The sequence below is a fragment of the Ambystoma mexicanum genome, chromosome 6p (genome assembly GCF_040938575.1).
Source record: "Ambystoma mexicanum isolate Mex_15411 chromosome 6p, UKY_AmexF1_1, whole genome shotgun sequence".
Classification (NCBI taxonomy): Eukaryota; Metazoa; Chordata; class Amphibia; order Caudata; family Ambystomatidae; genus Ambystoma; species Ambystoma mexicanum.
The window spans coordinates 241046245-241074179 of record NC_090935.1 but is presented as its reverse complement, the minus strand read 5'-3'; the positions used below and the strand labels follow the sequence as shown (position 1 = coordinate 241074179).

Genomic DNA, 27935 nt, shown 5'->3' with positions numbered 1-27935 from the left:
TGTGACTGTACTGCTCGAAAGAGTATTGGTGCATTGATTTAACTGTAGTGGTGATCTGCTTTGAATAGGTCCAATGATGCAAGGGGGTTAGTCTAAAAGGAAGCTGGAGAACATGGAAAAGATGGTGAAATCAGAAGCAAAAAAAGGCTTGAAGCAGCGTGATAGCGGCGTAAATTGTCACAGGCAGATCTGTTTGTTGGGTTTTGACTCAGCTCAAGAATGGCTCGAAAGAAGCAGAGTTGGTTTGAAGTGGGAAATGGATTCGAAGGCTGCCCCATTTGAGTCAGCATTGCTGTGGAGCCCTGTCTAGGGTCTCGGGGGACGACTGGTGCATTCAAGATGGCGGGACCCTTCTTCTGGGGAAAGATACTCTAATCCAGTAAATATCCCTAGGTGTGAATTCCCCGAGCTGAAAAATCTTCCTTTGAAACAAAGACTCCCAACCTACCCCTCGTGGTCGTTTCAATCCATTTCATTGTTTCGAGTTCCCCAAGGTGGACTATTGGGGAATTGCACATGCGTTTACTGTGCATTGAGGAAGTGGAGATGGCAGCGTCGCGGAAGTTCAGGTAAGGAGGAGTTAGGGGTGTGCCTGGGTGTGTGTGTGTGTGTGTGTGTCTGGGTGTGTGTGTGTGTGCCTGGGTGTGTGTGTGTGTGCCTGGGTGTGTGTGTGTGTGCCTGGGTGTGCGTGTGTGTTTAAGTATGTGCATGTTGTGGGTCGGGAGGGGGAACTGGGGTGGCAGAGTTGTCCTCGCAGAGTAAAGAATTTGGATTGGGTCTGGGGGGAGGAGGGGATGAATGGATGGTACAGGAGGTTGCAGGGGTGTCCCCGCATTGGGAAGAAAAGGGAGGGGGCCACGAAAAGTGAAAGATGTTTCACCGAAGCACCAAATTCGGGCATGCGCAATCACGCTTCGATTAAATCGGTCTGCAGGGAAACCACATAGATCCTGCTCTACTCCTAAAATAAGGTGTCAAGCCTTCACAGGCAGACAACAAAGGGAACCCAGAGTGCTTGTCCAGGTAATACACAAACGCTCAGACAACTATAGGAGTCATAGGAAACCATTTCAAAATAACATGAAATAGAGGGTTTTGGCAAAACATACCTGTATTTCCTCATTGGACAATAAATCAGTATCAGACCCGTTATAGATTTTCATACATATATTTAACCAAACTGCCATCAGGCCTGGGGGACACAACTGTATATCATTTCAATTATGCCTGCCTGCTGCTAAAAGCAGCCCACAGCTGTTGGAATAGTTTGGAGTCCGAAAGGCTCTTTTATAAATATACATGCTACTCCGGAGCTGCCATGTTGCCAAACCACACTGCGATCACTGGGATGTCACTAGACAGGGTCCAACAAAGAGAACACATATGTACTATGCATTAACACACACATCTTACATATGAACTATGCATTTTCAGAATGGGGCATTTAGAAAGCGAGGCCTGGTTAGAAGAACTCACTTTCTGAAGGAACAAAGAAAAAAGCTATGGCTTGTACGCACGCGCAGATGGCATTCAAATAAATACATTTCTTAACAACATTGATTCAGATTTTTGTTAGGCTGCATTATTCTCCAAAATCAGCTATGGGCCATTATGTGAGAAGGCTCCCTAATGGAATCTTCCCGCCTTGTTCCCCGTTTGTCCTGTGACTGGCAACACCCTGGTTTTCCAGATATCATTATTATTATCACCACCTCTATTATTGGTTGCAATCTTCTTCCTTCTGGCAGTGGCAGAGGGTTAAAAACTGCAGTCAGATATTTTGAAATCAGGAAGAAGCGCCAGGTCATTGGCATGGCACACAGGTGCAGCGTTGGGTTCCCACTGCAGCTCCCCCACAAGCCAAAAACGTGTGTGTGGTATGTGTGATGTGTCGTGTGCGTGCGTCCCTCTACCTCATTGGTCAGTGCCCGCAGATGGCATTTCCCCCAAAACCTGGCGCTCTCACCCACCTTACCTGAAGCATTTTGAGGACAGTGCATATATGCAGAGGACCTCTGGGCGGGTTCTGAGCATGCGCACTGTTCGGAACACTCCAGTTGCCCAGTCAACGTGACGCGGAGTGTTGCTTTTGTGCCTACCTACATTTGGCATGCAAGAAAAGCACTGAAAGTGTCTGTTCTGTTACGCCCTGCGTCCCGCTACTCGGTGACGCAGGGCGCGCTGAATAAAAGCCCCGCCCCCGGGAGGCAGTTCTGGGGCATACCATCCACCCGTGTGCGTGTAACTTATTGGAGCTCCCGCCGGAGCTGCGCCACAGGCCGCGCGGCCTTGCCTAACTCCTCCAGCCCTCGTGCGCGCACGCCGAGGGCTGGAACATAACAATGGCGACGAGGTGGAACGAGGACAAACACGTGCTCGGCGTTCACGGCGCCTAGATGGCCTGCAGCCATCGCGGCCACATTTTTTTCTCTCATTCTATCTTCTTATCGTCACTCACCCTACAAGTGATGGCTGGGCAGTGTGGAGCCATCTGACATCTGGCCTCCCACACCAGGGGCCCCAACACGACGTGGCATCGGAACCACAGGGGAACACCAGCACCTGAATTCTCCGCTACAGCGTTTGGAGACCACAGCAACTCCAGGGAAGGCCCAATTTCACTGTGCTAGTGGTTGCCTGAAGAGATCACGCCAGCAGTGCACAGGTACACGACGAAATGGTGGCCGGCACATCCACCTGGGCCGACCACGCCGTCCAGAATTGCGGCAAACCTATCGCTGACGTCCCCACAGCCTCGCACACAAGGAGGCTCATCGACACTGGTCCAGCCTTTTGACCCCTTTACCGACCCATCGTCGAGTGGACCCAGATGGCAGCTGTGGATCCAGAAATTCGAGATGGCGATGGAGTGCAAAGATGTGACATCGGCCAGGAAGATGAAGGCGCACCTACTACTCAGTGTGGGTGACGAGGTACTGCGCATTTTCAACTCCTTGGATGTGGCCGATGGCCAAGATGCGTACCAAAGCGCAAAAGATGCCCTCACAGCTCATTTTCTCCCCCAACTGAACCCGGACTATGAGACTTTCATTTTCTGCACCACCATACAGGCAGCAGACGAGACCCTGGATGCCTACCACACTCGGTTAAGAAAATTGGCCATGTCCTGCGAGTTCACCAATGTTGAGAGGAAGATCAGGAGGCAGATCATTAACGGCGTACACTCAGAAAAACTAAGGCGCCTAATACTCAGCGAGAGAGGCATCCCCCTGCAGCGAATCCTTGAATTAGGACGACAAAGGGAACTAGCCCACACCAGAGCGGCCAACATGGAGGCCACTCTGCACAGACTGCAACCTGTCCTCAACACAGCCATGGTCGTCCAGATCACCAACAAACAATCCTCTAGGGATGAATACAGTGGGGGCTATGGCCAGAACAGGTGGCAACCGCGCATTCCTGGGCCCACAGAGTGTGGCTGGTCTGGTGGCCCACGGCATGGCCGCCACAACTGCCCAGCGCAAGGCACCATCGGCGGCGCCTTTGGCACGAAGGATCAATATGCAAAGGTGTGCGGATCATCGGGCACCTCCACGCAGCCCCCACAGAACATTTCAGACAAAAACGCGACCAAGAAAAAGAAGCAGGCCAGTGCAAGGAGGGTCGCAGTGGCCAACTCTTCCACGGAGGAAGAAGGGGATGATATCTCGACAGGGCAGCAGGATCCCGGCAAGGACAACGAGAGGAAAGGAAGAAAGATATACCTGGTGTCCGCATTAAGCCAAGGTCAAGAAACACAAAGAAAATCTGTCCGAAGGCGCAAGTGCATGGTGACTGTCCAAGACCAGCGCATTCTCATGACCATTGACACCGGCGCTTCGGTGAATGTGATGCCCACAAGCATATTCCAGACTCTAAAGCCTCAACCAGTCCTGAAAAGCACAGACACGCTGTTGTATGCCTACGGCAGCCGGAAGCCCCTACCAGTCATGGGCAGGTTCCGCACCACGCTGGAGCACTGCGAAAACAGACTGTGGTCGAAAGTCTATGTCGTGAAGGCAGGAATCGAAAGCCTCCTGAGTGGGAGATCTGGGAGTGGTCAAATTCATCTGCCACATTGATGAGGCCGAAGAGGTGGAGAAAATGCTAAGTCAATACCCTAAGCTGCAAGATGGAATAGGCTGCTTGAAGGGCAAAACCATCCGGCTGCACATTGACGAAACAGTACAGCCGAAGGCCGTACGGCATCGGAGGACACCTTTCCACATGAGAGAACAAGTGGAGCAGGAACTCAAGGCTCTGGAGGAAGCTGGCATCATAGAGGCGGTGACAGGGCCCACACCATGGGTCTCCCCGATGGTCGTCACGCGGAAGCCTAAACAGCCCGGAAAGGTCCGGATTTGCATTGATATGCGTCTACCTAACACTGCCATCAAACGAGAACGCCACATCACCCCAACGATCGACGAAATCGTGGCAGACCTCACAGGGTCTTGTGTTTTCTCGAAAGTTGACTTGACAGCGGGGTATCATCAACTCAAACTCCACAGAGACTCGCGTTACATCACAACATTCTCGACGCATTTGGGGTTAAGGAGATACAAACGCCTGAGCTTCGGAATCTCGTCTGCTGCTGAAGTGTTCCAGCAAGCTATCCAAAAGGTCATCAGGGGCATCCCTGGGGGCCTCAACGTGAGCGACGACATTCTGATTCACGCCCCCGACAAGAAGGAGCACCTCAAGAGGCTTCATACCCTACTGGGCAGACTACAAGAGGCTGGACTGACCATACACAGGGAGATCGGAAATCACTTTTTTTGGCTACAAGTTTGGCAGCACGGGCATTTCCCCTGATCCCCAGAAGGCCGCAGACATCCAGGCGGCAAGCCCACCGATGACCCCCACAGAAGTACGCAGTTTCCTAGGGATGGCAACCTACTGCGGGAGGTTCATACGAAACCTGGCCACCCTATCTGAGCCACTACGGGAACTGACGAAGGCAAACGTCAAGTGGGACTGGGGGCAGAAGTGCCAAGACTCGTTTGAAAGTATTAAAGAATCCTTGTCCGTCGACACCAAGATGGCGTATTATAACACCGAACTGCCCACAGAACTGTTCGTGGATGCAAGCCCCGTTGGGCTCGGTGCCATCCTAATGCAGGTGACAAGAGTAGGGGAGAAAAGACCGATAGCATACGCCTCGAGAGCCCTCACAGAAACCAAACAGAGGTACTCCCGCATTGAGAAAGAGGCCATCGCAGTGCTGTGGGGGTGCAGGCATTTTCATCTGTACCTATATGGGCGGCGATTCACGGCAGTCACCGACCACAAACCCCTACTACCCATCTTCATGGGAACGTCATCACACCCTCCGGCACGGATCACCAAATGGCTACTACATCTCCAGCAATACGACTTTGATCTCATCTACCAACCAGGCAGTGGAAACCACGCAGACTTCTTCTCGAGGCACCCGCAAGCGGCAACCCAAGAAGAGATCCAAGTGGCCGAAGAGACAGAGGAACATATATGCCAAGTGGTTCGCGCAATGAGACCAAAGGCGGTGAGCATCGAAGACATCGAGGCAGAAACCAACAAGGATCCCTGCTGCAATCTAGTGAAAGATGCCATAATCTCAGGGGACTGGAAAACCTTCATGAGACACACACACACAACAGAACAGCGGAGGCAAAAGGATTTCTGTCCGGCATGTTCACCGTCCGGCAAGACTTGTCAATCACAGAAGGCGGAGTGATACTAAGGGGTAACCACATCGTAATCCCTCTCAGAATACAAGACAGGATAGTGGCCCTAGCGCATGAAGGACACCAAGGGCTGGCAAGGACAAAGGCCCGCATACAGCACAGGTTATGGTTTCCCCAGATCGAGGAACGGGTCGAGACACTCATCTGTACGTGCCTAGCCTGTCAGATAACAGGAGCCCCGCCAGAACCAGAACCAATTATATCGGCGGCACGCGGCCGCTCTCGGTGGGAGGCCATCAGTATTGACTTCTACAAGCTACAGGAAGGCCTCCACCTCTTGGTAGCCGTTGATGACCACTCCCGATATCCGGAAGTTGAAATAGTCGAATCCACCGCAGCGGAAGTGGTCATTCCGGCCATAGAAAAAAAGTTTGCAACTCACGGACTATCAACCTCCATCAAAAGTGACAATGGGCCACCGTTCACCGGGGAGGAATTCAAAAACTATCTACAGGACCTTAATATAAAGTATCACCACATCATGCCGAGGTGGCCCCAGGCCAACAGGAACGCTGAACGCTTCATGAGAACCACATTAACAAGGTGCTAACGGTATCCAAGGCGAACGCCAGCCCATGGAAGGTCGACCTCTACCGATTCCTCAGGAACTATCGGGTTACCCCCCACAGCACAACCGGCATACCGCCGGCGGATCTCATGTTCGGCACCGTCATACGATCCTCGATTCCGCATCATCCAAGCAGGACCCCGGATGAGGTCAATGAAGGACGCACGGAACTGAGGAGAAGGAGTGCCAATGCCCACATGAGTGGCAAGAGGAGAGCGAGGCAGTCTGATCACCAGGTGGGGGACCAAGTTGTCATGCTACGAAACCCCACCAAATCAAAACTCGACACCAGATATGAGGAACTGCCATGGACCGTCAGCGATCAGCATGGAACCATGGTGACTGTGACCCGAGGACACTGTCAAGTGACGAGGAACTGGTCGTGGTTCAAGGCGGTGCCTCGCAACCTGTGGACTGACAGTGAGTGCCATCTGGAAGAGGAGGACGCTCAGCCCAGCGAAGACGAGCCCAGGTCCATCCCGGATGAGACAGGAGCAGCGGATGGAACCTGGGAACCGCTGGAGGCCCCCGGCCTCGAGGACTTGGCCAGTGAAGGTGAGCCAGATCAGGAGCCGGGGGGTGCAGGCCCCAAGAAGGGCGGTACGGTCTGAGAGCGGCCACGAGACCGCCGGCCAAGTTAAATGACTGTGTGGTAGTGTGAAGTACCTGGACCACGGACATTATGGCCTGGCACTTATTGGTTTGGAGCGTGATTAGATGCTTGCACTCACAGTTGATACAAGTTAGTGTTATGTTTGTTTGTTTTATAATAAAGGAGGAATGTTATGTTCCGCCCTGAGTCCCGCTACGCGGTGACGCACGGCGCGCTGAATAAAAGCCCCGCCCCCGCGCTCGGGATGCAGTTCCGGGGCATACCATCCACCCGTGTGCGTGTAACTTATTGGAGCTCCCGCCGGAGCTGCGCCACAGGCCGCGCGGCCTTGCCTAACTCCTCCAGCCCTCGTGCGCGGACGCCGAGGGCTGGAACATAACAGTGTCTTAACGCTCCCTTGTGTTCTCTCCTGCACATGCCTGTTTCCTCCGTCTCCATTTTCCTCTTCCTTCCTGACTCTCTGTGCCTTGCCTGCCTACTTATACCTATTCTGTTGCACCCTTTTGTTGGCATCCCTTCTCTCCCCGCCTTCCTTGGGGTCAGATCTGCTGGCAATACCCCCCGTGGTGCAGGGGCAAGGGACCAGTTTCTTCCCACCTTCCATCATTGTAGGGGGTCTATGTACCATATCCCTGCACTACTTCTCTACATGTGATGACCTGTTGTGACAATGTGGACCCTATTGTTGCCCCTCCGACTGGAATATCAGATACTCTGCGCCGGCGCTCATTGACAGATTAAGACGCCCATCACCTCTGGGGGAAGTTACTGACATGGAGGCAATCCAGGAACTCAGACGAATTACAGGGTCCAGAGACTGGAGGCAACTACTATACGGGAAGAAACTCAGATCCTTAAGACATGGTTACTCAACAGGCTTCAGCTCTGGTAGCTGAAGGAGTAATGGCGCAGTCTAATCCAATGAGAAAAATGGAAACCCTCCCCCGAACCTACACCGAATTCTGAAACCACTGCAGTGTTCAGTTCTTGTTTTGCTCGGTCCATTTCACCATTGATAAAGCCAAAATAGGCTACATACTAAACAATTTGACAAGTAATGGATTAGGCCAAGCCTTATTTATCTACCTGGAGACCAAAACTCAAAAACGTTGCTGATTTTCAAAAAAACCTTTTTGGAAATGTTTGTCCCCTAATCAGGCAGCCAGAGCGCACAACCATCTCCTGGTCCTAAAGCAGGGATCACAAGGCCTGATTCAGTACATACGTCTTTTCAACAGTTGGCAGCCAACTCTCTTTGGTCAGAAAGGACTCTGAAGACTATTCAGATGAGGCTTACATGAGGAATACAATGACGAATTGGTCGATACAGCTAAAACAGACACTACACGCCCTAGGCGATTTAGTGATTTGGATAGACCATCGCTTCGAGGAGAGGACCCTGTCTGCATGACCTCAAGACCACCTCTGGTATCGCACAGGAATCCCTTCCAGGCTGAGACCCAGCCCAACACCATTCAATTGGGGGGGGGGATACGCAGTCCGCTTACCAAGGAAGAAAAGAAAAGACGTCACCTGTACTATAATTGCTTATATAGCGGTACATGGTGGCATTATCTGTGTTCCCGTCAAGTGAGGCACCCTAAATTTGGGGGGAAACTAGTGGGCTTCTTGTCAGGACAGAAGAAAACAGCAAACCCAGACGTCACCCCAGCTCTTCCAACTTACACCATGTTGCCAATGCAACCACAACTCTGGTTTCTCCCACAGTTCAAGATCAGTAGGGGAAAAGGTGGTGCTTCGGGTAGTAGACCCGCCTTGCTTGATTCAAGAACATCAGGGAATTACATGGAAACAGATAATTGAAAATTGCCCAGATAACTTACCAGCGAAAGGCAAAGGTGTTGGCCATTGAAGGCATAGATGGCACTCTCTTAGCCTCATGTCCAGTCACCCAACATACTATTCACCTCACACGTTAAATGAGTCAACATCAAGAAGTCCTTGCATTCGATATCCTCCAGTCACCAGCATTTCCACTTGTTCTAGTACTACCCTGGTTGATTCACCATAATCCCTGTATTAAATGGAGAGCATGGGCAGTACTCTTCTGCTCTGATCTGTGCACCAGCCATTGTTGTTCAGGTGTCAATCACGTGGCCACTCCTCTTCTGAAACTTACCAAAGGTGATTGATCAGGAATCTATTGCTGTCAAGGATGCCTAAAGTTCCAAAGAGATTTCTCGGAACCTGAAGCTATGCCGCTTCCCTTGCATCGACCATTCAATTGTGGCAACCGACTCCTTGCGAACAAACCGATTCATCACGGCAGAATCTACGCATTTATCATGAAGGGAAGGGAGGAATTACAGCAATACATACAGCATTGCCTTGAAAAGGGGTATATTTGCCCATCTCATTCTCCTAATGGGGCACCCCTCTTTTTGTTTCCAAGAAGGATGAGACACTTCGACCCTGTATTGACTACTGCCAACGTAATGGTATTTCAGTGAAAGACCGTTATCTGCTGGTTCTAATAAGAGACTTAGAAAGTCGGCAAGGAGTCCGAATATTCACCAAGATTGACCTCTGCAGGGCCTACCTTCTGGCCAGGATCAGGGCCGGAGATGAAATGAAGACCGCCTTTAAGACACCACTAGTGCATTTTGAATAAAATGTTATGCTGTTTGGGCTCAGCAATGTTCCAGTGATTTTCCAACATTTTACGGAGCGGTCTTCTCCGATGAATTGGTTATTTCCATATGGTATACACCTCAATGATATCCTGGGTTTCTCTTCCACATAAGAGGAACACATTGACCATGTGTCCACTGTCGAAGCCAGACTACAGGCTAATCAATTATATATGCCAAAATGTTTGATTTTGCAGTTGATTCGGCCGACATCTCGATACTCCTGTGCAAGGGCAGTGTTTATGCATGTGGGATGATATTGCAGAAAGAGCCTTTTTGGCCCTCAGTAAAAAATTCCTCAAGGCACCCAATCGTCAACACCCAGATGACGATCACCCCTTCATTGTCAAGACTGATGCATCAGCATATGCCATAGCGGCCGTTCTTCTGCAATGGAACCCAAAAACATAGCATTAACATTCTGTAGCATACTATTCTCGCAAACTAACCACAAGTGAAAGGCATTATGCAATAATAGAGAAGGAACTCCTGACGATAAACAGCAGCTTCGAATAATGGCGCCACCATCTGTTGGATAGTCGGCATGCAATTGAGGTACTTACCGACCACTGAAAACTACAGCACCTGTGTTTGTTGGTCTTTTCCAGTGGTCGACAAACCTGTTGGGCTCGATTAATTGGCCCTGTCCCATTCAGAATAACTACGAGATATCGTGCAAGCACCTGTTCTGATCTTGCACACTAAAAATGTCCTTGCTGCCATCTAGCCACACCTAGACAGAGTCCGACAATACACACAAGATGACCCTGCCTCCCTGTTCTACTACAAAGCTCCGACTGTATCTTACAAGATAAGTTGTTTTTTCTACCATAACTAGTTGTAAATTCCCTCCATTAACCTTCAGGACAACTATCATGCAAGCCTTTCAAGATTCCAAGATTGCCAGACACAGGGGACAATATGATAAAGGAGGAGATATTCCATCAATTCCGATGGCCTCACATAGCTTCCCAGGTGAAGAAGCATGTGAAATCCTGTCCAGTATTTGAGTGTTCTTGTAAATAAAAGACCTGTGGGTTGTTGCATTCCAGTGAAACATCTCCCTATCCTTGGGCCCACCATAGCCATGGACTTCATTGTGGACCTGCCAGAATCCCAGGATCAAGCATGCATAATGGTAGTCATCAATTGCTTCAGTAAAACAGCCAACTTGTTGCCTTTGTCTAAGGTGTCCACTACTGTCCAGATGGCCAACTCCTTCATACAAAACATTTATTGGTTGCACGATTTACCGAACAAGATTGCGGTTTACAGTTTATAACAAAATTATGGAAAGCTATCTGCAATGCTTTGAACAACGATACTGGAGTTCCGGATACCATCCCAGACTAAAGATCAAGCCAAGCAGACCAATCAGACACTCAAACAGTCCTCTGCTGCTTTACCAACGCAGTACAGCCTAATTCATACCATCATCGGACACCGCAGATGTGGCCTATTTCTAGCATGCTGCAATTAAGACCAGCCCCTTCCACTACACGTCTGATTGCCTGTGCCTCCCACTACTGTGCCAGTGGCTGTTGGCATGATCCTGACTCTCCAAAAAATCCATCATACCACTTTGGGGATTTTAGGAGACAGCCAGGAGAGTCAAGCCAAACACGCTTTACCAGAAGAGGACACCCGAAACATACCATCAAGTTGGGGACTGCGTCTGGCTTTCCACCCTCAAACTACCCTTGCGAAATTGTCAGTAGAAGTTAGCCCCCCCCAATAACTTGGTCCCTTTCATATAACCAAGCACATCTTTTCTGTGGATTTTTGATTCTGATTACCAGTCACCTGGAATATCCACCCTGTCTTTCATGTTTGCGCTGCTGAAGAGCTCTATCCCAGACTGCCCCAGTCTTCGCCCTCCATTGGTGTTGGTCGACGGGGAACCTGAATATGAAGTAGAAGCTATAGGGGGCTCAAGATTCCATTATGGGCGATTGCAGTTTCTCATTCACTGGAACGGATATGCCCCACGTGTTCAGTCATGGGAGCCAGCCTCCAAGTACATGCACCTGTTCTGATTCATCGTTGCTTTCATCAATGCCCATGGAGGCCTGGAACCCCGGTCTTCCCTTGAGGAGGGAAGAGTGTAACCCACTACCGCATTGGAGGTGCCTGTGGATGGGAAGCTGGCATTTCCCCAGATACCCAGGGGTTCAACCCCACTGTTACTGGAGCATGGTGCCTGTGGTCCAGGTGATGCTGGACAGGCTGCTGCCGGGGACCCATTCGCAGCCATCGGAGTTGTCAGGATCCAACTCAGATGTGCACTGCCATTTTTACCACAGATCACATGAGCGGGGGGCCTCTGGCCAGGTTCCAAGAATAAGTACTGCTCAAAAGGCTGTGGCTGCTTAGCCAACACTACATGGAGCCTCACTTTGGTGCCTGTCTACATTAGGCATTCAAGCTCAGCCCAGGAGCGCCTTAATCCTCCCTTGCATTCTCTCCTGCTCATGCAGGCTTTCTCTGTCTCCATTTTCTGTGGAGTTCTCATTTCTTCCAAACTCAGTCTCTCTATGCCTTGCCTGCATTCCAAGTTCTACCTATTCTGTTGCTCTGTTTTGCCGGCATCCCTTTTTTCCTTGGATCCTTATCAGACCATACCTTCCTTGGGGTTAGATCTGCTAGTATCCCACCATTGCCTTGCACCGTCAGAGATCAATGGTAAAAAACAGCCTATCCCATTGTGGTGTGGGGAGCGGGGACTAGTTTCCTCCCATGTTTTATCCTTGTGGAGGGACTCTACCATATCCCAGACCTACGTAATTCCTTGTGGCGTCCTGGTGTGATGACAACGTGGACCCTTCGGCTGCCCAATGATTGCAATATTAGGTACACTGTGGTTGCGCACAGTTCAGCTTGACAAGTGTGTTTTATTGTACTGAGGGAACAATGAGGTCTGTCCAGGAAGGCTTACAGAGAGAGGAGAAAGCAATATGGGCAATCCTTGAACAGATATATTTTAGGAACATTTTGTGGATGCATTGAACAGTTGGCAGAGTGCAAACGCTCTTCTACATGGACCAGGGATGTCGGATGTGCTGAGGGTTGGTATGTACGCACAAGGCTGTAAGTGCAGCATTAAGAAGGGGAAGAAATGTACCTGTATGTAAAGGGGTCACCATCACCGTTTATGAGGTGTCGCTTCCACGAGGCAGTGCTTAATTTGTAATATAATAAGTGCCAGGTACCAAATATTTTCTAGTACACCTCTGACACATCCCCCACCCCCATTGCCACCACTCGCGACTGGGGTTAAATCTGAAGACACCCAATGGCTCAAAGAGGGTGATGGATGTACTACCCATGTCAGATGTGCAATTTACAGATACCAATCAGAATAGCATAAAATAACATAACTAGGTGTGTATTGAAATAAGAAAAATGTTTAAGTGCTTCTTTAAACACTTCATCATCGCTAATATTTTTCTCGGATACTATTGGTGGCAAGTGGAACCTGTTGATCATCTATCCTCAGAGAGACGAGAATACATGCTTTTCTCCTATGGTAAACAGATGGAACAATGAAGGAGAAATCCATATTAAACTGATGAGCTTGCCTTTTAAACACTATCGCAAAATCTTCTTGTATAGGTTGGTACTCATTACAAGCGATCTTAATCAGTGGCCTTATGTGTCCCAGGCCTTGCCTCTGTTTCGGTGCTGCTGGCTGGCGACTGTCATATTATTAACCCACACTAATGTAGTAGTGCTGCTTGAAGGTCACCCAATGTCATGCAGGCTGCTGTGAGAAACCTGAAGGTGTCTCACCCACTAGTCCCGGGAGATCTGTCGTCAAGTTGGCCAGGAAACAGCCATTGCCATTGGATCCAGTTCCGGGGGTGGACAAGTGGGGGAGGATCAACCAGGCGAGGCGTCTTCGGGGATTGGAAGTGGGACACTGAGGGTTGGGACACGGTATTCACTTCCCTTAACACCTTTTCCTCATCCTACCCTGTAGGATATTTCAAAGCTCTACCCTCAATCCCCCATTTTCCCACACAAAGACTTTTAGACGGTAACAGACAATGAACTGACGCCAGAGTCGTTTACCTGACATGTCCAATGTCAGGCAGAGTCAGGCAATTAACAATAACCACGCACACCTGACAGCCCCTTTACCTTCCCCACAGGGATAAAAGGCAGAGCACGAAAGCACACTTCGAGCAAGGCCGAACGCACGAGGAGACAGCTATACCAAAACGGCAGTTCAAAAGGAGAAGAAAGGCGGTGAGACCGCGGAAGGTTGAGAAGGGGGGAGTTATCCATGCCCTTTTTGCCTCGGACCTGCAAAGCCTCAGAAACGGAAATCATAAAAATGGGAGCTACTGCTTGCATGAGAAGCAGCATACGTCAATGGTACACAGCGGCCTCCCGCTTTGATAACACAGGCGGAGAGGCAAGCTGGCTACCGTGGTACTATCCTTGACTCCAGAGAACAAAGAAGCCAATGGGTTCAGCACAGCCGGTGGAAACTGAAAGTAAACCGAACTGTGTTGAGCCCAAGGTTGCAAGTGGCAACATTTTGAATGCAAGGAATCCTAAGTAAAAGAACTTCTATATCTTTTTGAACTTTAAAGAAAGCCCATTTGAGGTCCAGATGCAGAGGGGTCAGGCACCACGTTGGCACTCATTCGAAAGATTCTGACCAGGACCTGTTTAAGAAACTACAAGAACCAGAAGGCCCTAGTAAAGGGTGGCGTGATTCGTCAAGAGTGGTCCTATAAGGGTTACGTCAATTCCTTTATACAATTGAAAGTCTGACACGTTGCCAGAAGGAAGCTAGGGGAAGGGAACCCTGCTTTCCGATAAGATTGTGAACTGTGGAGTAAGGCAAGTGTCAACCCACCAGAGGGATGCCGAAAGAAAGCTAGGAGAAGGAAAACCCTGTTTTCTGGTGAAAATGAGAAACTCATGAACTGTGTTAAAAAGGTACATGAACTGTGTTAAAGAAAGGCCGTATTGTACCCCAAGGAGGGAGGCCCAAGTTGCAAGGAGGGTCTGAGCCCGGCGGAGGGACATCCTTGGGGGAAAGAGCTATTGCTCAGGTGCAAAACCACCAAAGGAACTTGTGAATCAGCAAGCCTTCTAAGGCAAGAAACGTTTGCAAGGAGACTTGACCTCTGAAGGTTTGATATCGTTGAACTGAACTGTGAACCTTGTGCTGACGAGGGCAAGGAGTGCGCTGTGCTTGAGAGTCCCACCTTGTCCCGAGCTTCAAACATGATGGGAGACTCAGCCATACCATCCTGACTTTTCATTATGTGAACACTTCTTTCTTTTCTCGTGAACATTATCCCATACTCTTTTTGTAATTTAGCCGTAAGTATTGGCAATAGTGTTTTTTAGTATAGGGTCTTTTTATTCGACAAGACGCCACTAGGCAAACCAAAATCTGTTTGCCACGCAAACAGCGTAGCCCAGCTTTTTCCCTCTTCCTGCATTGGCAGTTGCCATGGCGCCTACACCGACTCCATGATCCTTTTCAACACGTCTCAGTTGCAGCGCACTCGCGTCAGGTAAAACCTTGTATCGCCATGGTTACCCGACACGAGGCGCGACCTCATCGCGTTGCAGAAACTCCCACAATGCCATAAAGAATGGCATGTTCATGGCGCCAGCGCTTCTGATTAACGTAAGTGCCCTGGCGTCTTCGATTATTACCGACCTGCTTTTGCATTCCGCTTTGGTACTTTCGCTTGGTGATTATAAGGTAACGATCTCTGAACGCTATACGGATTGAACTCTGATATTCCTTTTATTGATGCCTTGTTTCTTGATAATATCTTTAGGGATTCTTGGAAGTATGACCTTGCTATCCTCTGGAAATTGTTTTGTGCGCCGAACTTTGAAGGCTATGCAGCTTTAACCATACGTGCACCAAATTTGTGTTGTTTGTGTATCCTTGTGCCACCCAGGGTTAGGTCCCTACTAATCTTACTAATCTCCCTTTCCCTTTTGTCCATTACCCTTCCATCTGGATTGATTCTTGCCTTCCTGGACTTCCTATGGCTCATCTGCTGGTTCAGGGTCTTCATTCAGTCTCTATATTAGGTAAGCTACCCAGCAGACTAGGTCATTTTCTTAGACCCTTTCATTTATATCCTTGTGGCTTACTCTTAATTTGACATTTCTATTAGAGTGAGGCCAAAGAGTGTTTTGCCACCAGACGATCCTGGATATATTGGCCAAGCACCATCCTATCTAGGTTAATGTCATCCTCACCCTAAGAACATACATATATTTATTAGACTACTGGTACTGAGATTTATCCTCGTTTTCTTCCCAGCTTGGCGCATACCTGGTGGCATTTTTTCTCTTTCGTTTGAACTGCACCTCGGTTTGTATTTATTTAAATGAACAGATGGGTGCTTCAAGAGGAAGGTCTCCCTCATTGAGGAGACCCCTGTCTATATAGACGTGGGGTTCCTTGGCTGCACAGAAGGGTAATATTCCATCCAACTACTCCAGTCGTGAGTATTAACAACTGCCCAGGAGGGGACCGACACAGTAGTCCAGGCAGCTCAGTATCAGAGTTTGAGTAAGGGTTTTGGTAAAATAGTACATCAGGAGAGGGTCAATTTTTCTGATAGTAAGCAGGTTAATCCTACCCAAAGTAGAGGCAGTAGCTGTAAACTGAAGGAGATGGAAGATTAAAAGAACCCCACGTTTGCAAACATTGGGGAATGGGAGAAGAGAATGTCAGGTAGGAATGAGAGGAGTGTGGAAAAAAGGGGGTAAGCATAGGCAGCACAGAGGTAGATGGTTTTGATCCTGTAAGAGTTTAGGATCAGAAATCAAAGTGCCACCTAAGAACAGATATCAAAGGCAAGCACCCAGGGAAGCAGAGCAGTCTGGAATCACAGTAGGGAAGCAGGCTATGATTTTTTTGCACGACATCTTCTTTATCTGCAAAGAATTGTATGAAGACCCAAAAGGGAAAATGAGTTTAAGAGAACATATGCAGATGGTGAAGAGTAAGGGGACAAGGATAGAGACTTGACTGACACTGATACAGAGGCGGTTGGGTCAGAGGTGCTCTTAGTCCACAAGAGTGAGAAGGAATGATTGGAGACAAAGGAAGCAATCCAGTCAAGAGTGTTGCCCTGGATACCACAGTTGTAGGGAGTTTGGAGGGGAGTGGGGTTGACCACTGTGTCAATGGTAGCAGAGGGGTCGCCAGGATTGGAAAACAGGATAGTTAATGATGAGCAGAGGGTCAGTCAACTAGAGACATGGGCGAGGGCTCGGTCACTAGGTTGACTGCTATTGAATCTACACTGGAGAGGGTCATGGTGCGCAATGATATTAAGATAGGAGATCTTGTTAAAGTTCAAGAATTTTAGAGTACCGAGGGAGGAAAAAACAGGCAATAGTTGGCAGAGTTGTCAATGTCAGCCAACAGTGTCTTAAGGGTTGGTAGAACAGTTGTTTACTTGCCACAGGCAGGAAAGAGATGGAAAGGTTAATGTTGGAAGAGAGATATGAGCAGGTGATCTGCCTGGTCCTTTGACTTTCTGTGGGGTAAACCTGTTGGGAGCAGGGATGTAGTTGGCTCCCCTTAGGATGGGAGCCACTTCAATTGAAGATGCTGGGAACAACAAGCATAGGTGAGAAGCAGCATGGATTGGTGTGGGGGGCAGAAATAAGAAAGTGGGGCATCATTGATCTTCTCAATTTTAGATGAGAACAGCGTGAAATCATTAGCAGACAGGGAGAAGGTTATGACACCATGGTGAGGAGGAGGCAGCGCTGCTTTTAGACTGGAGGATTATTTTTGGGATACAGTGGATAGTCGTGATTTGTTTAATGAAGTAGGATGATTTGGCAGAGCACAGGGGAATGGTGAAGGAGAGGACGATATTTTTGTAGGTGAGAGGGGGTGGTATAGTCCTTATGCCAACTGTGCAGGTGGTGCCGCATTTGCATATTAAGGAGATGAATCTAAGGGGTGATTCAAGGTTGGGGGTGACAGGGAGTGGAGCTAACAGCGTTGCAGTGGTGTGTAAATGTGGCGTTACAGACTTAAGCCAGAGAATCCCTCTTTGATGGCGGAGGCAAGAAGAGCAGCAAGAAAAAGGAAGGAGGGTGTACATTTCAGTGAGGAGATGGGAGATGATGAGTAGTAGAGAGTGAGGAAGGAAGCACAATAGAGTAGTGGTGGAACGTGGTTAGATGGGAAAGAATCCGTTGTGAGATTGAATGAGGAATGTGAAGGGCAGTAGACTAGGTCAATAAAGTTCCCTGTTTGTTAGGTAGAAAGCCGAAATTACCAGATGATGTAGTCCCTTGTACTTTTTGAAGACCCATCGGTTTTTGAAAATTTATTTTTCCTCTCAGTCAGGCTTACTTCAAAGACTGACAGGAGTCATAATGACTATTAAGGCAGATGACACAAAAGAGCCACACTATAAGGCAGGGGCTCCTCACACTATACCAGAGAATGTACCCCCTTCTCTGTTAGTCGTGTGGCTGGGCTGGTGGAGACTTTTTCACCTGTGTGTTATGGTTCCACAGGGTGGAAATCATTCTAGCTGGCTAGGACCTTTTTAATTTCCTCCTCCCTTTCACAAAATTGATTTTTGTTTGCCTTCAGGTCCTGAGGGATCATAGGACAATGCATTGTCCTTCATTGTGCATGTGAGAGGAGGTAGAGATTGGGGCTGTAGTTGGCCTGAAACTAGTTTTGGCTGGCAAATGCAGATGTTTGTTTGGCATAGTTTGTATTTATTAATTTTGTGAGAGCCCTTCCAGAGTACATGGTGGGGCACGTCGGGAATGTCTGCGATTAGCTGACCACCCTTCTATTTGAATTATACTTGGTTTGTGGTTGAGTTCTGCATTTGCTACTTCTTCCCAAGGGGTGTGAAAGGAAACCCCTTGCACACATTGTCTATTACTAGAACTCTGCACATGTATTCCTGAAGGGTCTGCACTTGTATTTGTATTTTATTGATTTATAAAGCGCCTTACACCAAAGTGCTGTACAAAGAACAACATGATACATAAAAACATGAACGATGAACTGTGGAAGCATAACAATATGAATCAATCAAACAACAAAACAATGGAAAGAGCAATTAACTGAAAGGGGAGATGGGAAAGGGAGAGGGACAGTTTGGGGGTGGAGTAAAGGGGGAGGAGGGCAAGAGGGGGAAGGGGGGAAAGGGTGGTAGCAGGGGTTTGTGGGGGGGGAGAGAGTTAGGGAAAGAGAGAAGAAGAGGGGAAGTAGAAGGGGGTAGGGGATTCAAGGAGGAGGATGGAGAAGAGGAGATTTCAGGGAAGTGCGGAATGAAGGGAAGGTGGGGGAAGAACGAATGGCAAGAGGAAGGGGAGTTCCAGTGTAAAGGAGCTAAAAACTGGAAGGAGCGAAAACAGGAGGAGGCACAGGGAGGAGGAGGTGAAGTGAGAAGGAAATGGTCAGCTGATCGGAGGGAACGGGAGGGAGAGTAGAAGGAGAGAAGGGAGGAGAGATAGGGGGGGGGGGCAAGACCATGAAGAGATTTGAAGACAAGACAGAGAAATTGAAATTTAAATTGGGAGTGAAAAGGAAGCCAGCCAAGGTAGGAGAGAGAGGAAGAGATGGAGTCACGGGAGGTAAGGAGACAAAGGGTGCGTACAGCAGAGTGGTAGATAGATTTAAGATGGGCAAGATGAGAATTAGGGAGTCCAAAGAGTAAGGAAGAGCAGTAGAAGAGGCGGGAGAAGATAAGGGAGGAGGTTAAGAGTTTGGTAGCGTAGAAAGTGAGAGAGGGGCGGATTTTGCAAATATTGAAGAGGTGGAAGCGACAGGAGCGAGAAGTGAGGGAGATGTGTTGGGAGAAGGAAAGAGAGGAGTCGAAGAGAACGCCTAGGTTGCGAGCCTGAGAAGAGATAGGGAGATTGGCGGGAGGGAAGTGAATGAAAGGGGGAGGAGAGGGAGGTGGAAGAGAGGTAGAGGGAAAGAATAAGACTTCTGTTTTGTCGGTGTTAAGAGAGAGAAATCGGGAGGACATCCAGTTATTGATGGCAGTGAGGCAGGATGAGAGCTGTAGGTGGAGGTCAGTTGAGAAGGAAGAGAAGGAGAGGAAGAGTTGAGTGTCGTCAGCATAGAAGTGGTGAGAGATGCCAAACGAGGAGATAACAGGGGCAATGAGGGAGGTGTATAGAGAGAAGAGAAAAGGGCCAAGAACAGAGCCTTGGGGTACGCCATACTCAAGAGGGTAGTTAGGAGAGGACCGACCACCCCAGGAGACTGTAAAGGAGTGGGAGGAGAGGTAGAGGATAACCAGTTGAGGACGGAGCCTTTGAAGCCAAAGGAGGAGAAAGTGTGAATTAGTAGGGGGTGATCAACGGTGTCGAAGGCTGCAGAGAGATCAAGGAGAATAAGGATAAAGGATTGTTTAGCGTGACGGGCAGTAAGAAGGGAGTTCAGAATAGAGGTGAGAGCAGTTTCAGTGGAGTGTTTAGGACGAAAGCCTGATTGGGAGGGTGGAAGGATAGAGAAGTTAGTGGTGAAGGATGAAAGTTGAGAGTAAGCAAGGCGTTCAAGAAGCTTGGAAAGGAACGGGAGAAGAGAGATAGGTCTGAAATTCGAGGTGAGGCATGGGTCAGCAGAAGGTTTCTTTAGTATGGGGATGACCGTGGCATGTTTAAAAGCAGAGGGAAAGGTAGCGGAGGAGAGACAAATGTTGAAGAAGGAGGTGAGGTAGGGGACAAGAAGAGGGTAAATCTTAGGGATGAGAAGTGAAGGGAGAGGGTCAGTAGGGGCAGACGTGGGATGGGCTTTGGATAGGAGGGTGGAGACTTCAGAGGGAGAGACAGGTGAGAAGGAGGACATACAGGAAGGGGGAGGGAGGGGCGAAGAAGCAGGGAAGTCAGAGGTGGAGGTGAGATATTTTTGCCGAAGGGAGACAATCTTAGAAGAGAAGAAGTAAGCAAAGTCAGAAGGAAAGAGTGAGGAATTAGAGGAGGGATCATGAGTGGGGGGAGAGAGGAGTCGAGAGAGAGAGTTTGGAAGATGCGGCGAGGGTGAGTCGCTTGAGATTGGAGTAGGTTAGAGAAATAAGAGGATTTAGCTGAGGCCAGGCAAGAGTCGTAGATGGAGTGATAAGAGAAGTAAGAGGTTTGGTTAGATAGCGAGGGGGTTCTATGTACACTTGAGGAATGTAAGGAAGGCATGGTATCAAAGTAAGAAAGACAAGTGATCACAGTTCAAGGGGGTTTATAAAGCTCTAAAATGGGTGCGATAAACACCTAATTTAGACCTAAATCTAAGATGGGAGCAAGCTACGACCATCAAAAAATAATAATACAGTTCTAGTAGAATTTAGTCAAATGAAAATGGCCTATACTAAGAAAAACTATAGCCAATTCTTACTGCTATGCTACAAAATAGTGTGGGATGATATTCACAAGAAAAGAAAAAAGTGTTCATAAAATGATAAGTCAGTATGTTATAGCCGGGGTCTCCCTTCTTCACGGTTATTAGCACGGGACAAGGTGGGACTCCTGAGCACAGCACACTCCTGTGCTTCTTTTGCACAAGCTTACAGTTCCTTTTCTATATATCAGGGTCTTCTGTGCCCAAGTCTCTTCTTATGCAAAGTCCCATGCCTCAGAGGGCCCGATATGCCAAAACAACAAAAGTTCCTTCTGTTAATCTTCTGGTTGGGCGATTACCCTTCACCCTTGGATCCCCCTTAGCTGGACATCGCTGCTTCTCTCAAATGTTAAGTCTCCCTGAGTCGGACTCAGACCAACCACTCACTGTGGACATCCCTCAGTCGGGATCATACTTGTCATCACAATGTAGTTCACTTAGCTTCTTTAAGAGTGGGATTAATTTCCCTTTAATTTTCTCTTGACATCCCTCATTCGGGTTCACTACCGCCTTTCAATCACAACTTTCTCATTTGTAATATTCAAAAGTCTCAATGGCTTTTTAAACAACCTCACAATGTTTCAGTTAGCTCCCCCTCGTCCGGGCTCAGATCTTCTAAAGCAATTGCCAATTTTAAACAGACTTCCGAATGTGATCACGTCTCGCCGGGTCACTGTCAGGCCTATGGCAAGTGCAGCTTCGGAAAGTCACAGTTTGCATGGTCTTCCCCCTCAGCCGGGTGTAAACAGCTGTTTCAGAATTACCTCATTCAGGCTCACAATTTCACAAAATGAGTGAAGTACCCCTTGCACTTCACGCTTGGCCATTTGGTTGTACAGTGTTTTTTCGAAAAGTTGTCAATAAAATTAGTATCCCAAAGAATTAAATTGGTTGCTAGTCCAGTTTATTCCCTGGTAGTAAATTATGCAAAAAACAGCCAACACGTGTTTCGAATAGATGGCTCTCTCAAGGCCAATAGATTCCTTTTTTGGATTGTCAGAATTATTAGTTGAAGCATCATGTAAGGAATCAGCACAGGTGGTTTAAATGCAGATAAAGCAATACGTCTCCCTCGTTGGAAAAAGAGTTTAAGAGGAGGTGTCCTGTACGGATTCAACTCAGATGTGCTCCGCGTGCCCACAATTTTACAATCATCAAAAATCTTTGCATCGTGTCAAGGACTTTTGATTGAACAAGGGGTTTGGCTTGACCCTTGTATGACCACCTTGACACCTTACGTCAGCCTTCCCTATGGCCTCTTGGTATTTGTAGTATTTCGATATTATTCACAGTTCATATTATCTTTGTTCAGGAGAGGGGTACCAGCTGGATGTGCGCCCATGGGGCACCGGACCACTATCTCTGGTACCAAATTCATTAACAAGAAAAAACCTCTGTCTGTTAATCTTCCTAATGTTGCCACTGCAACCTTAAGTCTAACACAGTCTGGTCCCCTATCAGGTTCTCCAGACTCACTGGCTTTGCTGAACTCATTGGTGTTTCGTTTGCTGCTGGAGTCAAGGACGGTACCACAATCGCAACCTTGTCTCCCCAGCCTGGCTATCAGTGGTGGAGGGTTCTATGTACCGCTGACATCCGTCACACCATACGCCAGCTGCGATTCCCGGTTTGGTGTTTCTTTTGTCTGAGGCTTGGCGGGCCTGAGTTGGAAAGGGCAAAGGCAACTCCCTCCTCGACATCCTTTCAGGTCTCGCCACCTTTCTCCTCCGTTTGAACTGCTCTCCTGGAATAGCCGCTTCCTTGTGCGTTCCGCCTTGCTCAGAGTGTGCTCTTGTGCTCCACCTTTTATCCCTATGGGAAAGGGAAAGGGCTGTCTGGTGTATAGTTGTCAATTGCCTGACCCTTGTGTTGGGACATGTCTAGTAAACGGCTCTTGTCTTAGTCCGTTGTCGCTCACGATGTGAGAAAGTGTTTGTGTTGGAAAAAGGGGGGGTAGAGTTTCTAAATATCCTACTTGGCAGGACGGGGAAAAGATATAAGGAATGGGATACCGTGTCTCACCCTTCAGGATCCCACGTCCATTCCCCGAAGACTCACCATCCAGTAGGCCTCCCACACTGGTCCTCCCCCAGAAAATGGATCCAATAGAGATGGCCGTGTCCTGGCCACCTGGATGACAGATCACTGGGGACCAGTGAGTGAGACACCTTCAGCTGTCTCACAGGAAGAACCAAAGCACTGCACTAGCATCCTATGAGGCTCCACCGAATGAGATAGTAAAGCTCTGCCCCCTCACCCCCAGAATGCCAGTCCTTCCAACTGATCCAGTGGGAACAACCAGATAACAGATCCTCCTCGAAGGTTGTGTCTCTGGAGCTCCTGACCATGCCTGAATCGCTGGATCCAGAAGTGGGTGTCCCTTTGCTCTCATGACTTTGTCCTGGTTGGTTTGGTGCAAAATCTTCAATTACCCTGGTTCCAACACCCACACCCTCACCCCCACCCCCACCTGTCAAGCATCATGAAACTGTGCTGCTTTCAGCCTTGCAACCACACTGCTGACCTCGTCTCCCAGTCTTTCTTCAGTGGCTAACTCATCTCCAGTGTGACGTTGCAAGCTTTTCTTCAATATCTGTTCTTACTTGTGGTCTTCTGAAACCAACCGCATTCTAAGAAGTCAAGACTTGCTGTCAACGACCGTACCTTCTTCACTTTTCAGCTCTTATGGCTCATACCATCAACTTGGTAAATTGCAGTATAATCAATAATCACTATTTACAAGAGTCTTGGAGTCCTCCCTGCACTGGTGCATCATCACTGGGACCCAAGAGGTCCACCAAAAAGGCGACCATCGATCTCCAATGGAATCTGCCACCACCTTCTGCAGAAGTGCTTTTTCAGACCCAGGCTATTGCTCTCTTGACACTGCAGCACTGCTGGAAAGTGCTTTGTTCATTTTTTCTTCCATTTCCCTTGGCCTCTCTTCGTCACCATGTGTCTTCTATGGCTTAAACTCTACTGCAAACTACTTCTCGAGATACTTTCACAGAAGGTAACTCGTTTAAGCTAAACATTGCTCCAAATGTGTCCAAGAAGTTCAAACAGAGTTAAATAGACCTTGCCTTTAACTATAGTACCCTTTAGTGTGCTGCTGAGGTGATGGGACACATGATTGAGTCTTGATAGAGGTTGCATGATCTAGGCAGGAACAATAAAAGGAAATAGCCCAACCAATGGATGGTTGTGTGGGCTGTGGCTCAGGTGGATGAGGCGTGGGCCTGAGGGGCTGGATGGGCCTATAGAGAAGAGTGTCTGCTTCCATTTTTGCCCTCCTGGGCACTGCGCAGAGGGGGGCAGCTGGTTCAAGCTGCAGAGAGCAGTATGCGGATACCCATACATGTAGTCTATGCAGGTAGTTAGGTAGGTGTGTACGAGTAACAGAAATTGCTCTATGTATAGGAATGGTGGTTCTCTTTGACCAAGGGAACAAAGAACATTGTCAGCTATTGTAAGATTATATTGGAAACCAGGTTAAACATAAACAGGTTGAGGATTATCCCAATCAAATGTAATGCTAAACTGAGGAAACTAGCTATTGGACATTCTTGCGGTAAATGTCTCCCATCTCTAAGCACAAAGCCTTTTATTTTCAGGATTCCAGCACTGGGTAGTACCAGGATGACGTGCATCAGCTGCCAAAGAGATTTTGGTGGCCAGGCCAATTCTACTTTCTTTTTGCCCCCAAAAATGAGTTCACTTTGTACAGCCGCAATCCACACAAACCCCTCCAATCACTAACCTGGGAAACGGACTGTGTTTTGTCGTTTTCTTCGTCACCTTCTAGTTTGTCGATCAATAAGCCCTGTACTTGATACTCGAGGACATAGCTGTCAATGAACCGCTCAAGCTCTTCAATCTCCTGAGAGCGGCTACTCCCGGCCTCCGAAGATGCAGAAGCCACTGAGGAATTCTCCATCACTCCACGCTCTCAATGGACCGGTAGGGCCTGAAAGAGAGCGGAACGCGGCGTTATCCTGCAACTTCGGTGTTAGCAATCATGCATCATTTGACAATTAGAAATAGTGTTCTTACAAACATTCAGCAATTAAAAAATATAAAGCCCCCACATTTCCTGTCATAATTGCTTTTTTTACTTTAGTAAATTCAGTTGTAGTGTGATGTAGGGCTTCATATGAACATTTTAGCCATTTAATAAGGCAAAAGCATACACATTGAATATACCGACATTAACACTTAATTATACTAGTTATTTGTGCATGTCCACTATTACTTCACTTCAAAAAGTATTCACCCAACATGAAGAATTTAAACTCAACAATGCAAAGTACTAATAGTGTAAATCCGAGATTCCCTTTCCTTAACTTGACAGCCAGGTTACTAGTCCTGGCGGGACCAGATCTTGACCCCGGTCTGAGCGTGCAGGATCTATGCGTCGTGTGAAAAGAAGCTTTTGAGTCAATGGAAATCCAGCTCAACGCCTTGTGTAGTGAGTATGGGTTGGCGTATGGTCCTTCTTGATAGACATTTAATGTGTACAATCATTCATAGAACTTTGATGACAGATCTGGGTTGTTGAAATTTGTTTTTTAAAATCAGTCCTAAAAATACCATGTATGTGAGAGAATACCAACAGGCTATAAGATGGTTATTTTGTCCCTTTTGTGCTGCAAATAGGTGTTCATGGGTAAACCAGTGCCCACTGGACTCCAGGCTGTTCTCGGTGGGAACAGCTCACACTTTGGGCTGTGTACAACCCCTCCCCGACACCCCACAGACTCCTCCAGTAGATACCCAGCCATCCAATGCCTGCTGACAATCCGACGTCCTTCTCTAAGATCCAGCGAGCTTAAAGCAGAAACTCTGGTCAGAAACAAGACAACAGTAAGAACTATGATCTCCATGTCCTTTTTACTGACTACTTTTTTTAAAAGGGTCATTTTTTTGTCGTGCACATTTGTTCGATCAGAATCCTAAACGTTTTCTTTTATTATTATGGGCGGCCCCCCTTTCACCTCCCCCTTACCATCCACTTCCCTGCCCCTACATACACATACACCGTGTTCCAATCCCACCCCAGGAATGACAGGAACCTACAATCGCACAGACACTGTCTGCTGTTTCGGCAATGCGTGTATTTTTGAGGGTCCTGCTTCACAGGGCACCATCGTGCCCCTCAGACGAGGATTAAGAAGCATTCTAGGACCCACCACCAAGGGGATCTGCTAGCCTGCGTCTGTGTGTGTGCGGTCATTGCTTCAGATCAGCTTACTGCGGCACAGTGCCATTGTTCCCATCTATCCTAGCTAATTGTGTTCTTGGCCAGAGCCTTTCAATGAGCTGTGGGAGGCATCTTTACCTGGTAAGGGGCTGAAGCTACTGCGACTATGAGATGGTGCAGTTGTTGGATGGTGCCCGTCTACCCAGTGTCTGGCATTCAGCTCCACCTGCCCTTCCTTGCTTTTACCGTCGGTATATTTGTTTTCACGCTCAGGGAGACCTGGCTCCCCGCTAGGCCGAGACACCAGATACGTTGAGGACAGTTCTAGATCTTTCCTGCTCTACATCTGACCAAAATCCCTAGGAAGAACCCAGTGCACAGATTCAGCAGCACACTGAACCCGAGGTTATGGAGCCATGTGGAGTTGCACTATGTCAGGCGGCAAACTCCAGAGTCTGCCATTTGTAGTCCAGTGGCCCAAGCCTGCCTTTCCGACTTCCCACAACCACACCTTAAAAATATCCCAACCACCAATCAGCCTTTTATGGGGTGATGCAATGTAGGTGGACACTTGCCACGTACTCACCAGCATCCGAGACAGCCAACCATGCGCTACATTGCAACCACGCACATCGCAATAAATTGTGCTTTATAAATTGCCAAACTTAGAAACTTAATTTCTGGATTCCTACATGGTAGTTTCTAAGCCAGCTGGTACATCAGAGGCAAGTGGATAGAAGAGAGACATGGCCGCCAAGAGCACCGTTGTGATCTAGGAAAGCTATCGTGAGATGCTGGCATCCTGCCATAGGGCCATTGTGCTCTGCCTGTGGGGTGGCAATGCATTCATTGTATGAATCGGGGTGGCAGGAACGGTGCATTACTGAACCAGTGTGTAAAGTAAATATACGCAAAATTCAGCACACAGCAACTTCTGAAGAGACACAATGGGACATCTTGCCGACCTGCGGGGATAACCCATCTGTCTCCGAAATACGCACGAAGGCGCCTTGAATGCTGCTGCATTCCGGCTCCCGCCGACTCAAAGGTTGCAAATGCGTAAGCATTTCTGCCCAAAGTCCGTGCAAACGGCAAAAGGAAGGAGCATTCGAGGTCTTGACCGAAGGCGAGCATTAGGATTCTCTTATTTTATTTGCAAAAAAAGCTCAAAACCTCTGAACCAACAAACTACATTTCCCAAAATCTTTAAGGAATAGGTAGTAGTCCAAGTGGAACCAAGAAAAACACGTGATGGAGGAAGTGGAGGTTAATTTCTCGGGGGCCATGGATGATTGGGCGTAATTTCTGGTGCGGGGGCAAAGGTGTCCGAGTGTCCCCCTCAACTTTGGTGGCACTACAGATTTCGCCCTCCGGCCCCCTCCCAAAGTTGTCAACTGACCCTTGACTCAGGAAAGCATGCATGCATGCACGGGAGGCTAAAGAAGGCGGCCATCGCGTTACTAAAGTGGTGATTCCTTAAGCTCCAAAGCTGCCTTTCTTCAGCTTACAATACATGTAATGAGCATCGCTGTCCTCACGCAGTTGGGGCTTAAGGCTATTACTGTATCTGTATGTTAATGACAGATGCTCAACCCACCAAGCTGTATTATTAGGCCAATACTGGCGCCAGAAAGACCTTGGCCGGAGAACACACTACTTTTAACACTTCATTCCAAAACTTGTTACAGGACTGTCCCACCCGCTTCCTTACCTCCCTCCTTTTTTCACCTCACAACTTTTCTTTAGCTAAAATGCCCTCACCCCCACAACTTTTCAAATAAAATTACTCTTTTGCAG

General features: G+C 48.3%; 1 protein-coding gene across 4 annotated transcripts in view; it reads right to left on the bottom strand.

The window, feature by feature from the left end:
• CTIF (cap binding complex dependent translation initiation factor) overlaps window positions 1-27935 on the bottom strand; it is a 1422510-nt gene that overhangs the window by 1177319 nt on the left and 217256 nt on the right. For all 4 annotated transcript variants that reach the window (XM_069626949.1, XM_069626950.1, XM_069626948.1 and 1 more), the window contains exon 2: window positions 24699-24905. In XM_069626949.1, the coding sequence (XP_069483050.1) occupies window positions 24699-24875 (177 nt within the window). In that variant the 5' untranslated portion in view covers window positions 24876-24905. The remainder of the gene's footprint in view (window positions 1-24698; window positions 24906-27935) is intronic.